This window comes from Leopardus geoffroyi, chromosome A3 (genome assembly GCF_018350155.1).
Source record: "Leopardus geoffroyi isolate Oge1 chromosome A3, O.geoffroyi_Oge1_pat1.0, whole genome shotgun sequence".
Classification (NCBI taxonomy): domain Eukaryota; kingdom Metazoa; phylum Chordata; class Mammalia; order Carnivora; family Felidae; genus Leopardus; species Leopardus geoffroyi.
In genome coordinates, this window is record NC_059336.1 from 15,103,737 (window position 1) to 15,116,079 (window position 12,343).

The window sequence follows — 12,343 nt, forward strand, 5'->3', positions numbered from 1 at the left end:
GCTCAGAGGCTTAAATTTCTCTGCAAGGGCCCTTGGCTAAATTAGGTAATGGGCTAGGACTCTGGGATGGGGCGGGGGTTGGGGGGGAGGCACTCACTGACCCCAGGATCTGATTGGCTGGGGCAGCCAGTCCTGGGGAGCAGGGAGGTGGGAGGGGAGGGAGCCCCTACAAATCCTAGGGGCTGGAGCAGGCCAGGGCAACTTTGGGTGGTGGAGTGTCTGAGGCGGTGACCTACAGCAGAGGAGGCCCTGTGACTAGCAACCATGGTAAGGACAAGAAAGGACTTCAGCCCTTTGCTTGCTGGAGCACCTCTGGACCTCTTCCAGGCCAGATCTGGGTGCTCTGTAGTCCAGTAATTGGATGTTTGAAGATGGACCGTGAAGGTTCCTGGAGCCTGGGTGTCTAGAAGGAAGCCTGGGGAAGAAGCCCTTGGACTTCTCTAGAAAGGGGAGGGCTGGGATGTTCCGGGTATTGCCAACTCCCTGCAGACCTGAGGCTTTGGCAGTGTTGGTCATGGAAGTGTGAGGGGGTCCTAGCTTGTCTCTCTCATGGTAGAGGTGGGGACTCCGAGGGCCAGAGTGAGTCACCCAGTGAGCCAGTGGCAGGGGTGGGCTAGAAGCCTTGCCAAACCTTCCTACTGCCAGTGAGAGAAGACTCTTCTGGAAGAGGGGAGGTCTGCAGGGTCTCAAGTCCAAGAGCTTCAAGGGTGAGGAGAAGGGGCAGAAGAGGACAGACCCCAGCTTCTCAGAGAGGGGTTCTAATCTGGGGCTGTCATGTCTGCTGAGGTCCCCCACCCCACTTCACTTCAAGGGGTAACTAGACCCTGGAGGACAGCTGCTGTGGCCCACGCCAGACTAAAAATAGCCGACTCTCCTGCATGGACAAGGAGGAGGGAGGAGGGGAGGGGGGGCAAGGAGGAAGGCATCAGCCAGCCGGCCAAAGAACACCTTGGCCACCTCAGCCCCTCCTCCTCACCAGCCTCAGTCCAAAGCCCCATAGCCAGTTGGCTTGGCTTGCATGTGGCCAGATCCCCTCTCTCCAAATCTTACTTTCACCCCCACAAGGCCCCCATTATATTCGGCCCAGCATGAGTGGTATTTACTCCGATGACTGAATGATAAGAAGGAAGCTTAAAATCTCCATCTCCGCAAGTTCTTGGAGGGGAGGGATGCTGTGTCTGAATCTTCTTGGTTTCAGTGCCTAGTCTTTGGCCTGATGGGCATTTAGTAGGCGCTTAGCGACTTTGCGTTGCATTATTGTTTATCTGAGGACATACGTTTATTGAGCACCTATTCCAGTGCCAGGCTCTGTCAGGAGCTAGGGAAAAGTGGGAAATCGTGCTGGAATAGTGCTGCCACTTTACAAAACCCTTTCACACCCCCGATGCTATCTCATCTCTGAGAAGCTGCTGAGAAGAGATAAAGTTACACTAAGTGACTTGCCCAAGGTTAGTGGGTTAGGAATTCCTGACTTGGCATCTGACTGGCAAGTTTGAAGACCTTGGGCGTAATCCGTTTTCTCCCTAGTCCTTCATAACTGGGGCCAGGTGCTGTGAGAACATGCAGAAGGTGTTGCTAGTTTGGCATTGTTCTTCTGGAAGACCAAAGGGCACTGACAGAAGGGGGTTGAAGAGAATGGGGTTGAGACAGGAATGAGCTCGGGGGTCTGCCCCTTCTTCTCTCTGACTCTGCGTCTTCTGCAGACGGACCAGCAGGCAGAGGCCCGGTCCTACCTCAGCGAGGAGATGATCGCTGGTGAGTGCAGGTGGGCGGGCGGGCTGCTGGGGGGATGTGTGCTGGGCAACGGTGTTTGAACAGGGTGGGAGACAAGGTGTGAGGCTGACAGTCCAGGCAGCCCCACTTCGGTCTTCTGCCTCCTTCCTCCGGCAGAGTTCAAGGCCGCCTTCGACATGTTTGACGCTGACGGTGGCGGGGACATCAGCGTCAAGGAGTTGGGCACGGTGATGAGGATGCTGGGCCAGACACCCACCAAAGAGGAGCTGGATGCCATCATCGAGGAGGTGGACGAGGACGGTGAGCTGGTGGCCCTCCAAGGCAGGGCTGGGACGGTGGCGGGAGAGGTGGGCATCCAGGGCTCAGGCTCACTCACCACCTGCTCCCCACAGGCAGCGGCACCATCGACTTCGAGGAGTTCTTGGTCATGATGGTGCGCCAGATGAAAGAGGATGCGAAGGGGAAGAGCGAGGAGGAGCTGGCGGAGTGTTTCCGCATCTTCGACAGGTGCACTGGGGGCCTGAGAGCCGAGAATGCGCTGGGCTGGGCGAGTCTGGCCGGCAGGGCACTTACATTCTCGGCGTGGGGTGGCGGTGAGGGAGGGGAGGCGTCGACGTGGCAGGGCAGCTCGCTCCTGCCTGCCCTGAGCCCTATGCTGTCCCTTCGCTCCAAAGGAACGCAGACGGCTACATCGATGCGGAAGAGCTGGCTGAGATTTTCAGGGCCTCCGGGGAGCACGTGACCGACGAGGAGATCGAATCCCTGATGAAAGACGGTGACAAGAACAACGACGGCCGCATTGACTTCGACGGTGAGGGCCGCGAGAGCTTGGTGGCGGTGGGCCGGGGGCCGGGGGGGGGGGCGCGCCACGCGGGAACGTCCGGGGCGTGGCACCCACATGAACGTCCTTGGCTTCGTGGGCAGGGTGGGGAGCTCCCGGCGGTTTTGTGCAAGATTTCCTCCCCCTCTCCTTCCCCGCAGAGTTCCTGAAGATGATGGAAGGCGTGCAGTAAGAAGTCGGCTTCTCCTCTGCCCCGACCGCGCGTCCCTCGGGCCAGGGCGGTGCCACCCCGCCCCGTCCCACTCTCCGCCCCGGGAGGGAGGCGCGGCCCCTGCTGGCTCTGTGTCCAGAAAGAATAAAAACAGACGCTGAGAAGCACGTAGCCTGAGTGAGGGGAGGAGCAGGGGAGTGGGTGTCATGGCCCGCCGGGCTGGGCCGTGGTCCAGGGCGCCACCCGAGCGCCCTTGGGATCCGAGGAGGGGCGACCCGAGTTGCCTGACGCGCCGACGCGCTGGTCAGGTTCCCGGCCGGCTCCTGGTAGCTGGCGCTGGGCGTGGGCAGCTCGGCCGACGGACTGCGGTGGCGCCTGGCGCTGGAGGAGGGTGGCCGGGGCCTTGGGGCTGTCGGGGTGAGTGAGGGTGCCTGGGATGGGGGTAGGGTGAGGTCGCCGCAGGCGACCGAAGCCCCTTTCCTTCCCTACCGTCCCTCCTTTCTGGAGCTTTTTTGGGTCTTCGGTGCAGACTGCCGGGCTGGGGAGGGAAAGGGGAGTATCCGTCCGTTCCAGGCAGCATTGTTCCTGCTTGACTTTTTCTACTTCGTCTGTTCTGACGTCTTCGTCTCCACCCTGGACCCCTGCCTCCAGCCCCGGCCAATGCGCTCAACACACGGCCGTCAGCACGATGGAGCCAAAAGAAATCTGACCTGGCTCCTCCCCCGTTGAAAGACCTTCAAGGCTCCCCATTGCGTCTAGAATCCAGTCCAAATTCCTTTCCCCTCCTTCCCTCCCTTCTGGGCTCCAGTCACGCTGGGCGATTTGTCACTCCTGCCCTGGACAGTGGGGGTGCACTTTCAAGCCTTCTGGCTTTTGCTCCCGCCTTCTCCCTCCTTGGAATGCCCTTCCTCCTCTAAAAAGCCTGGCAAGTTTCTCAGCCCAGCTCAGATACCACGTCAAAGATACCAGGACCCAGCTCAGATACCACCTTCTCCCTTGATCCCTTCTCCCACTGGCTGTGCTCTGGCTTCTGTAACTCTTTGTGCACGACTCAATCACAGCAGGCAGCAGGTCAAAGCTAATGCCGTGCAGTGGTGCCTTAGCTTTAGAGGCAGGGTGCCTCTGAATGAGTTCGAATCCTCACTGCCATGACAAACCACTCTGTAATTCAGTTTCCTACTCTGTAAAATGGGGATAATGAGAATTCTCACAACCTTGCAGGGTTGTGAGAACAAGTTAGTTTGTTAGTGCAGAGCGCTTAGAACAGAGTGTGACACGTACTAATGCTATTATTATTCTTCAATGTTTATTTTAACAAATAAGTACATCCGAGAGCCCAACGTGGGGCTTGAACTCTCGAACAGTGGTGAGATCCTGACCTGAGCCGGAGTCAGACGCTTAACCCGACCGAGCCACCCAGGAGCCCCACTAATGCTGTTATTAATATCACTACTACCACGTTGAAACCCTGACTTGTGTGGTTATTCATCGCTACAGTCCTCCCTTTCCAGTTCCTTTGTGTTCTTGGCTCCCCTTTCTGAGGCATTCATGTTTCCCAGTTTCTATTTCCAGCCGGGGTCAGCACTCATCACCAGGACCGCTTGCTGTGTGCTGTGTCTTGCGGGCCTGTCTGATTGATGCACACAACCCTAGAGGCAGGCAGAGGCTGTTCTCTCCGTTTTACAGCGGAGGAAGGCGGTGACGTACCCCGGGCACACACATGTGGAAACAGGAGCAAGGCTCTTAACTGTGGCACCACCTACCTGTGGACAGTTCTCCCTAGCTGCCCTTAGAACTTCACACCCGTCCTGCTCGAATCTCATAAATTCCCCATCTCAGAGATGGCACCCTGGAGTTCTGGAGCCACCTTCCCACCTGCAGTTTGCTCTGGCCTGCTGCTTTCCTTCTGTCTCCTTACTCTTTTATCCGTCCTCTCCGAGCCCGCTCAGTGTTGTGACTCAGAACAGTAGTTAACCTCCTGGCCGTTCCCTCCCCTCAAGGCTGCCAGAAGCAGCTTTCTGACATCAAATCCTACTCAAGGCTTTATTAGGTGCCTCAAGGTAAAGCCCCTGTATTTTATTATTTTTACTTTTTTAAAGTTTATTTATTTTGAAAGCGAGAGAGAGAGAGAGAGAGAGAGAGAGGGAGGACTGAGAGCAGGAGGGGCAGAGAGAGAGAGAATCCCAAGCAGGCTCCATGCTATCAGCAGAGTCTGGCGTGGGGCTCGAACTCATGAACCATAAGATAATGACCTGAGCTGAAACCAAGAGCCAGTCGCTTAACTGACTGAGCTGCCCGGGTGCCCCAGAACCTTCTCGGTAAAGGCCTTTAATTTAAAGGCCTTACAAGCCCTTTGCGACCTGACGTCCATGCCACTATGCCACTATTCCATACTGCTGAACTTCTTGCTATCCAAGGAGTGTGCTCCCTTCCTTATCCCTCCCTCATGGCCCAGTCCATTCTCCAGAAAGCCCTCCTTGACTCTCCTGGTCTTTGTTAGGTGCCCCACCTCTGAGCTTTCATAGTACCCAACATCTAAGGAGGGCTTACCACATGCCAGGCACTACTCTAAGGTCTGTCTATCCGATGAGGTAGCTACTAATATTTCCATTTTACAGAGTGGTTTAGTCTAAATGTATGCAAGTAACAGGGAGGGGTGTGGGGATTCTAACAATTGTTCTGCCTGTGAGGTCTGAGCTCTTAACCACCACTCTTATGGCATTTATTCTACCCCCGCTGACCTGCCTGTCTGCCCCCTGAACTTCAGCCTCTGAGGACAGGACTGTGTTTTTTCCCCTGCTTGATCCCCAGCCCCAAGCATAGGGCTTGTACTGCAGGCACTCAGTAATGGTATGGGGCGAATGGGAACAATACCTTCTCCGTCTTGTTGCAAGTGCCAGAAACCTAAATCAAATGGACTTAAACTAAAAAGGGATTTGCTGGCTCACGAAACTGGGATGCTAAGGCGTCAGCTGGAGGCCAGTCTCAATGTCACCTCCATCTCCCAGCTACTGGTCTCTGCTTGGCTTTCTCCCATCTGCAATTGTCTGCACCAGCTGCCCAGACTCCCTCCTCTTTTAAGCAACCCTATTAGTAAAATCATTTTACTTTCTCCCAGGGATTAATTCTAAGGAACACTCTGATTGGTTCTGAGCTATAGTCCACCCCTGTGACTGACACAAGGCAGGCCATGTGGCCATCTGCGTGGCCCAACAATTGGATCAAGGACCACGTGGAGAAGCCTCCTAATGCAGACAAAAAAATATACCCGCCTTGGCCAGCATTTAGTAAGAACCATCTTAGTGCTACTTTCTGAGCTGTCTTCTTAGACATCCTCTAGTCACGTATTTTCAAAGTTGAGAGAGCCTCAGAATCCCGGAGAGCTTGTTGGGGCCAAGAATTTGCATTTCTAACAAGTTCCAGGTGGAAGGGCCACGCCTTGAGAACACCGCTCATCTTCAACTTCTTCAACTTCGGGAGGAATGCAGATCCTCAGGCCCCACACAGACCCACTGAATCCACATTTGCATTGGAGGTAGACCCCAGGCAGACTTCTCTGCACATCCGATTGGGCAGCACTGCCGGGAGAGCTAGCCACACACAGTGTCATCCAAATCCCATCCCAGATCCACAGGCCACTTCTCACCTGCCTGCTCCGTGGGGGCACAGAGCAGGGAAGGAGCCTGGGCTGGCAGGAATAAGAGAAAAGTGAGAACCTTCCTGATGCCTTCCGCTGCGGTCTCCTCCCCCCCCTCCCCCCCCCCCTCCCCGCCCCCAGGCCTGCACAGTCAGCTGCTGGCAGAGCTGGGTGAGGCCAAGACCCAGGCAGTGTTGGAGGGCATCTTGCTGCTGTGTTAGTCCACGTTGGAGATTTTCCTGCAGTACCTGGGCTGGGGCCATCACCCTACTCCACCCTTCCCCCTGCCCAGACCCCAACTGGTCAGCACAGGAGTTTCCTCTCAGGGCCCCAAAGGCTGGGGCCTGTGGCAGGCCAGTGGAGAGGGCCTAGGGGCTGGGGGCCTGGGCCAGTGGGTGCAGGAGCGGGAGGAATCGCTGGTGATGAGTGGGTGAATGTGAGTGGGGGCATGGGGGCCCTGGGGCAAGGGGGGAGTCGGGAGCCGTCCTGAGGTCTCTGCCCGGGGAAGAGGCATTCCCGGGCTGTCTCCCAGACCCCAGGCCTGCTTAGGGTGAGCTGAGTGCTTTCTTTTTCCTTTTTCAGGACCAGAACATCCCGTCATAAAAGGTGGCTGGTCCTCACCTCCCAACCCCCTCCTGTGCACACGTGTGCACGTACACGCTTTCTTTTTAAAAAAAATTTTTTTAACATTTATTTTTATTTTTTATTTTATTTTTTTAACGTTTATTTTGGGACAGAGAGAGACAGAGCATGAACAGGGGAGGGGCAGAGAGAGAGGGAGACACAGAATCGGAAGTAGGCTCCAGGCTCTGAGCCATCAGCTCAGAGCCCGACGTGGGGCTCGAACTCACGAATCGCGAGATCATGACCTGAGCTGAAGTCGGACGCTTAACCGACTGAGCCACCGAGGCGCCCCCTTAACATTTATTTTTGAGACAGAGAGACAGAGCATGAACAGGGGAGGGTCAGAGAGAGGGAGACACAGAATCTGAAACAGGCTCCAGGCTGTCAGCACAGAGCCCGACGCGGGGCTCAAATTCACGGACCACGAGATCATGACCTGAGCTGAAGTCAGACGCTTAACCGACTGAGCCACGCAGGCGCCCCCGTACACGCTTTCTGATTCAGCCTCATCTGTAACTCAGCTGGGCAGCTCCAGTATCCACTGACATCCCTGGTTCATGTCACAACTCTACAGAGGCATTTTGTGAGACCTATCTTACAGGTGAGGAATCAGATGCAGTCATGAAATGACTAAGCTCATAGAGGAACGAGTCCTCGTCACCCCTGCGCAGCCACACAGCCTCTCAGCTGCTTCTAGTCCCTGGAGAGGAGCAGGGCAAGGGCCTGGACCCTACTCCACCCATGCTGAACACTCCCAACCCTGGGGAAATTACAAGGCAATTTGTACAAAAAAAACCAAAAAAAAAAACCAACCAATGTATTTATTTAATATATTCATCACAAGGGCTCGACCAGACACTTAATTTAAAAAACAGAAACAAAACAAAAATAACACCACAGTTTAAGATACAGAGTCCTAGGCAGAAATGAAGGAAAGGACAGACCGTCTAAGGAGAAAATAAAAAGACAACACAAGGAAAGAGGCTAGACAGTCAGGGTTCTTGGCTGGAGACCTGCTTTGAGTAGGTTTCTTGCAGATACTTCTTGAATGCTGGAAGAGAACAGGCAGGTATCAGGGAGTGGTGGGGACGGGGGTTAAGATGCACATGAGGGCAATCAAGGATACAAAATCTGGGGAGCTGGAGAGGATTTCTTAGTACAACAGAGTCCCTTTTGCTGCCCACCCAGTCAGGTCTTGGGGAGCGGTTCTGCTTCCAGTGAGGCTGGGGAGGTGACTGGGGGGCCTCAGTGAGCAAATCGTTTGCACAAAGCTTTGCCTTCTACTTAAAAAGCCCCTCAACCTACATTAACGTGGAAAGAGTTTCCTGATTTTTATAGCAAACAGGCAAATCAGAAAACACCAAGGCAGAGGCAGAAGTGGATTCCCTAGGTTGACATCCACTCCCAACCCAGTCCTCAGGACACAATCCCAAGTCACCAAGATCCTTCTGTGTGAGGGAGCCTTTGAAGGCTGGGGAGGGATCACCTGGTGCCGGGAAAGGGTGGAGGACCCACCTGTGGGGTTTTTCCAGAGCTCAGCAGCATGTGTGTTCAAAGGGCTATCGATGTTAGGTTCTGTGGACGGACAGAAAGAGAATGATCAGTAGGGGTGGAAGAGGCTGGCCTGGGGGAATCCCGGGAGGCCTGACAGGTTCCCGGGTTCAGGGGACGGGCTGGTCTCAGAAGTCACCTCCTAGCAGGCTCTGGATGGACAGCAGGATGGTCCTGACATCATACAAGGCAGACCACTTGTCCTTCAGGATGTCCAAGCAGATGTTACCCTGGGTGTCCACGTTGGGGTGGTAGCAGGGCGTGAGGAACTTGACCGTGGGCGCATTGTAAGGGTAGCCACTGGGGAACTCCAGGGAGAGTTTATACCTCAGGTCCTCGTATACCTGGCATCGGAGAAACAGGTGGGGAGTATACCTCCCACCCTGAGCCTCACAGCCCAACCCAAGCCCCAGAAAGGGGCTTGCTAGGACCTTTGAGTTTATCTGGGACTTGACAAAAGACAAAGTGTTGCAATGGCTCTGGTTCTTTCTTGCATATCTGGCAGGGACATCAGTGATCCTTGTCCTACAGATAAGGGGTGTAAACTGGCATCCTGAGGGCTACCACAGCTGTGCTTTAGTCAGTTATAACATCAGATACTAACATGTAAAAACCAGGATGTTTTAGACATATATCCAGATTTTTTTTATTAAAAAAAAAAATTTTTTTTTTCTTCCAACGTTTATTTATTTTTGGGACAGAGAGAGACAGAGCATGAACGGGGGAGGGGCAGAGAGAGAGGGAGACACAGAATCGGAAACAGGCTCCAGGCTCTGAGCCATCAGCCCAGAGCCTGACGCGGGGCTCGAACTCACGGACCGCGAGATCGTGACCTGGCTGAAGTCGGACGCTTAACCGACTGCGCCACCCAGGCGCCCCAGATTTTTTTATTTTTTAAAAGATTTTATTTTTATGTAATCGCTATACCCAACGTGGGTATAGACACAACCCCAAGATCGAGAGTCACACGTTACACTGACTGAGCCAGCCAGGCACTCGTGGATTTCTGACTAATCGTAAGCCAGATGTGGAGCAGGGCGCCTGGGTGGCTCAGTCGGTTAAGCGTCTGACTTTGGCTCAGGTCATGAACTTGCGGTTTGTGAGTTTGAGCCCTGCACTGGGCTCTGTGCTGACAGCTCAGGGCCTGGAGCCTGCTTCCGATTCTGTGTCTCCCTCTCTCTCTGCCCCTAACCCATTCGCATTCTGTCTCTGTCTCTCTCAAAAGTAAATAAACATTAAAAAAAAAAAAAAAATACCCCAAAACCCACCAACCAAAACCCAGACGTGCAGCAATGGCAAGCTGCCATCTTGGGACTCACGTGAGCCCTTTCATCGGCCAAAGTCCTCGTGTACCCTCCATTCTCCTTTTTGTCTGGCCCCCTGTAGGCACTTAAGATGGAAAGCCCTGCTTTAAACCCAACCTCTTACTGTACAGAGGGAGAGACGAGGCCACAGGCTCAGAGCACAAGAACACAACAGGGGAACGTCCTGCCAGGCTGAAGACTTGAAGCTGACCTGCGCTTGGATTTCTCCTCCTACCTCTCCCCAGACCCAGCCAAGTCACACTCACCGACCTCAACCCTACACTTACTGTGCCAGCTGCTCCATGGATGGTCCCCACCCATTTGAAAAGGTTGTCGGATTCAGGGAAGGCAGAAATTCCTTTGTCACCAGACATCTGGGGGAAGAAACAACACCTGCTGGGCTGCAGACTACACTTTTAGGGGTCAGTGGGTGAACTCCTTCCTCTGAAGCGCATCACATTTTGATCCAAAACAAAGCAACCAGACCAAATTGACAGGCTTTTCTGGGGAAGCGATTCAGTTCTTGGGGGCTGAACCTTCTCCTTTGGGGAGGGGTACTGGGTATGTTAAGGAGAGAGGGGTTATGCAGAGAAGCCGAAGGGAGCTCTGTACCTCCAATCTTGTTGGATGCTGGGAATTCAACTGAGCATGCCAGTGAGTGCTGGTTACACACAAAGCCTCCAGATCATTCACAGACTAGGTAGATCTACATAGGGGCACTGAAGGATTTGAGTTGATATTCAGGGTTAATGCAGACAAGGTCATCTGGGAAGAAGCATTTCAAAGTATGACACGATTAAGAATATTAAGGGTGGAGAGCAGGGTATGGGTAAACCTCCAGGCAAGGAAGTAGGACCAGGCAGGCTAGAGGGAAAGCCTTGTATGGTTTCAGGGAACTGTATTTTAGAGAGAACTTCATGGTGGGGGTGGGGGGTGGGATCTGGAGTAGACACTGCTGGAAGGAAAGGTGTAGGTGGGGTATATTAACTTCTTCCCAGAAGGGCGCAAACTGGACTCGTGTTTTAATCCCCTGCACTATGTCTAGCAAAGAACCTGATGTAGGAAAGTCGCTGATTAGCGGAGGTGAGTGGGAGGTGGAGGGTGGAAGAACTGGTTGGGGGTCTGGGCAGGTAGTCACTCACCATAAGGGTCATCAGCTCCTGCTGTAGCCTGCAAAATGAGTGCTGGGAGTCATCTGGGAGTCTGGATGAGCCAGGGCTCCAGGCGGTGCTTCTCCCCCCACCCCAATCTCTCTGGAGGAGCTGTCATGGAGGGTTCCCCTACCCCGAGGTCAGACTTCAGCGGGGGCACACACTCATTTCCACTTCCGTAGGAGGGTCCCAGTGAGTCCTCACCCTTCCTAATTCCAGGCTCCCGCAGGGCGGTCTGGCTTGTTCTTCACTCCCTCAGCTTCTCTGACGTCTCTCCCCGCGCCAGGTCCCAATTTCTACCCACTTCCGTCCCCACTCTCCCCCCGCCCCCCGCCAAGTCCCCGAAGGTCCCAGTCACACTTTCATCTTGGCTTACCCGCGGAGGATCCTGGCAGCCTGCCTCCCCCTTCCGTCCTCCTTCGGGAGGCCCTCCCAGGGCGGCCCGAGCTCCCGGCGTGCCCTCCTGTCCCCGTATCTGCCCGCTCAAGGAGGAGGTGGGGGCCCGGAAGTCCGAGGTCTCGACCTCAAGGCCCAGGGCGTGCTGGGCACGGCCAGTGTTACCTCCACACCGCTCACCTCTTGCCCACGGGGCCCCGGGCAGCGCCCCCGCTGGGCTCGGCTCCTTTGCGGGCGGCGGCGACGCTGGCGGCGGCTGGGTCGCGGTTCTGGGAAGCCATCCGGGCGGCGCGGGTAGGGAGACAGAAACTCGGAGAACACAACTGCAACTGATGGGCTGGGGGCCCGCCCGCCCGCGTTTGAATTGTAACCCTCCGGCGGCACCAGCCAATCAGCGGCTCGCTTGGGTTTGATCCAGCCAATGAGGAGCACCAGAGCACTCTGTAACTGCGCAACTGCTAGACCCACCCTCCAGCGTACCACTATTGGGCGGCAGGAACAGACTTCTGATCGACGATTGGTAGAAGAGGCCGCCATTAACTAACGGATCTGCAGCGGATTGGTGGCCTTTGGAAAACGCCGACCATTAAAGGGCCAAGAAAAAGTCCACGTGGGATGATGAACCCTTCCAGGACAAACGCCGGGATGCAGTGGGGAATGTCCGCCGCGCTCAGCCAGGATCCCTACGCCCAGGGGAAGGGAACGTCCGGGTCTCGTCGACATTGGTACTTCTTCCCTCAACCCGGAAACCCCTGCTCCTCCATCTATTATAATGTCCCGGGCACCACTGTAGGGACCTCTGAAAACTCAGGCGAGGGGAATGATGGCCAGAACAGGAGACTCTTAGAAACGGGCTCATAACGCTGCCTCTCCAACCGTCCTCTGGGACCTCGGACACAACATTTCGTATCTTAACCTGTAAAACGGGGGGCGGGTAATGAAAGCCTCTCCTCA

At 55.0% G+C, this 12,343-nt stretch overlaps 2 protein-coding genes and 1 long non-coding RNA gene across 6 annotated transcripts; 2 read left to right on the plus strand and 1 right to left on the minus strand.

Moving 5' to 3' along the window:
- Positions 1-137: 137 nt before the first annotated feature.
- On the plus strand, positions 138-2,890 carry TNNC2 (troponin C2, fast skeletal type). Its single transcript, XM_045444431.1, has 6 exons — positions 138-267; positions 1,704-1,755; positions 1,891-2,034; positions 2,127-2,241; positions 2,409-2,545; positions 2,716-2,890. The coding sequence occupies exons 1-6, from the start codon at positions 265-267 to the stop codon at positions 2,745-2,747; spliced, it is 483 nt and encodes a 160-aa protein (XP_045300387.1). The 5' UTR covers positions 138-264; the 3' UTR covers positions 2,748-2,890.
- Positions 2,891-2,950: 60 nt separating this feature from the next.
- LOC123580115 lies at positions 2,951-10,336 on the plus strand. Its single transcript, XR_006703135.1, has 2 exons — positions 2,951-3,143; positions 9,925-10,336. It is a non-coding gene; the product is annotated as an uncharacterized LOC123580115 (long non-coding RNA).
- UBE2C (ubiquitin conjugating enzyme E2 C) lies at positions 7,793-11,941 on the minus strand. Of its 4 annotated transcripts, none has more exons than XM_045444428.1 (6): positions 11,570-11,725; positions 10,985-11,012; positions 10,130-10,216; positions 8,678-8,882; positions 8,503-8,562; positions 7,793-8,038 (listed from the first exon to the last, which is right to left on the minus strand). In XM_045444428.1, the coding sequence occupies exons 1-6, from the start codon at positions 11,668-11,670 to the stop codon at positions 7,980-7,982; spliced, it is 540 nt and encodes a 179-aa protein (XP_045300384.1). In that variant the 5' UTR covers positions 11,671-11,725; the 3' UTR covers positions 7,793-7,979. The 4 variants fall into 4 exon arrangements, with proteins under 4 accessions (XP_045300384.1, XP_045300385.1, XP_045300386.1 ...); XM_045444429.1 differs by lacking the exon at positions 11,570-11,725 and adding an exon at positions 11,370-11,512; XM_045444430.1 differs by lacking the exon at positions 11,570-11,725 and adding an exon at positions 11,198-11,293.
- Between the last annotated feature and the right edge of the window lie 402 nt (positions 11,942-12,343).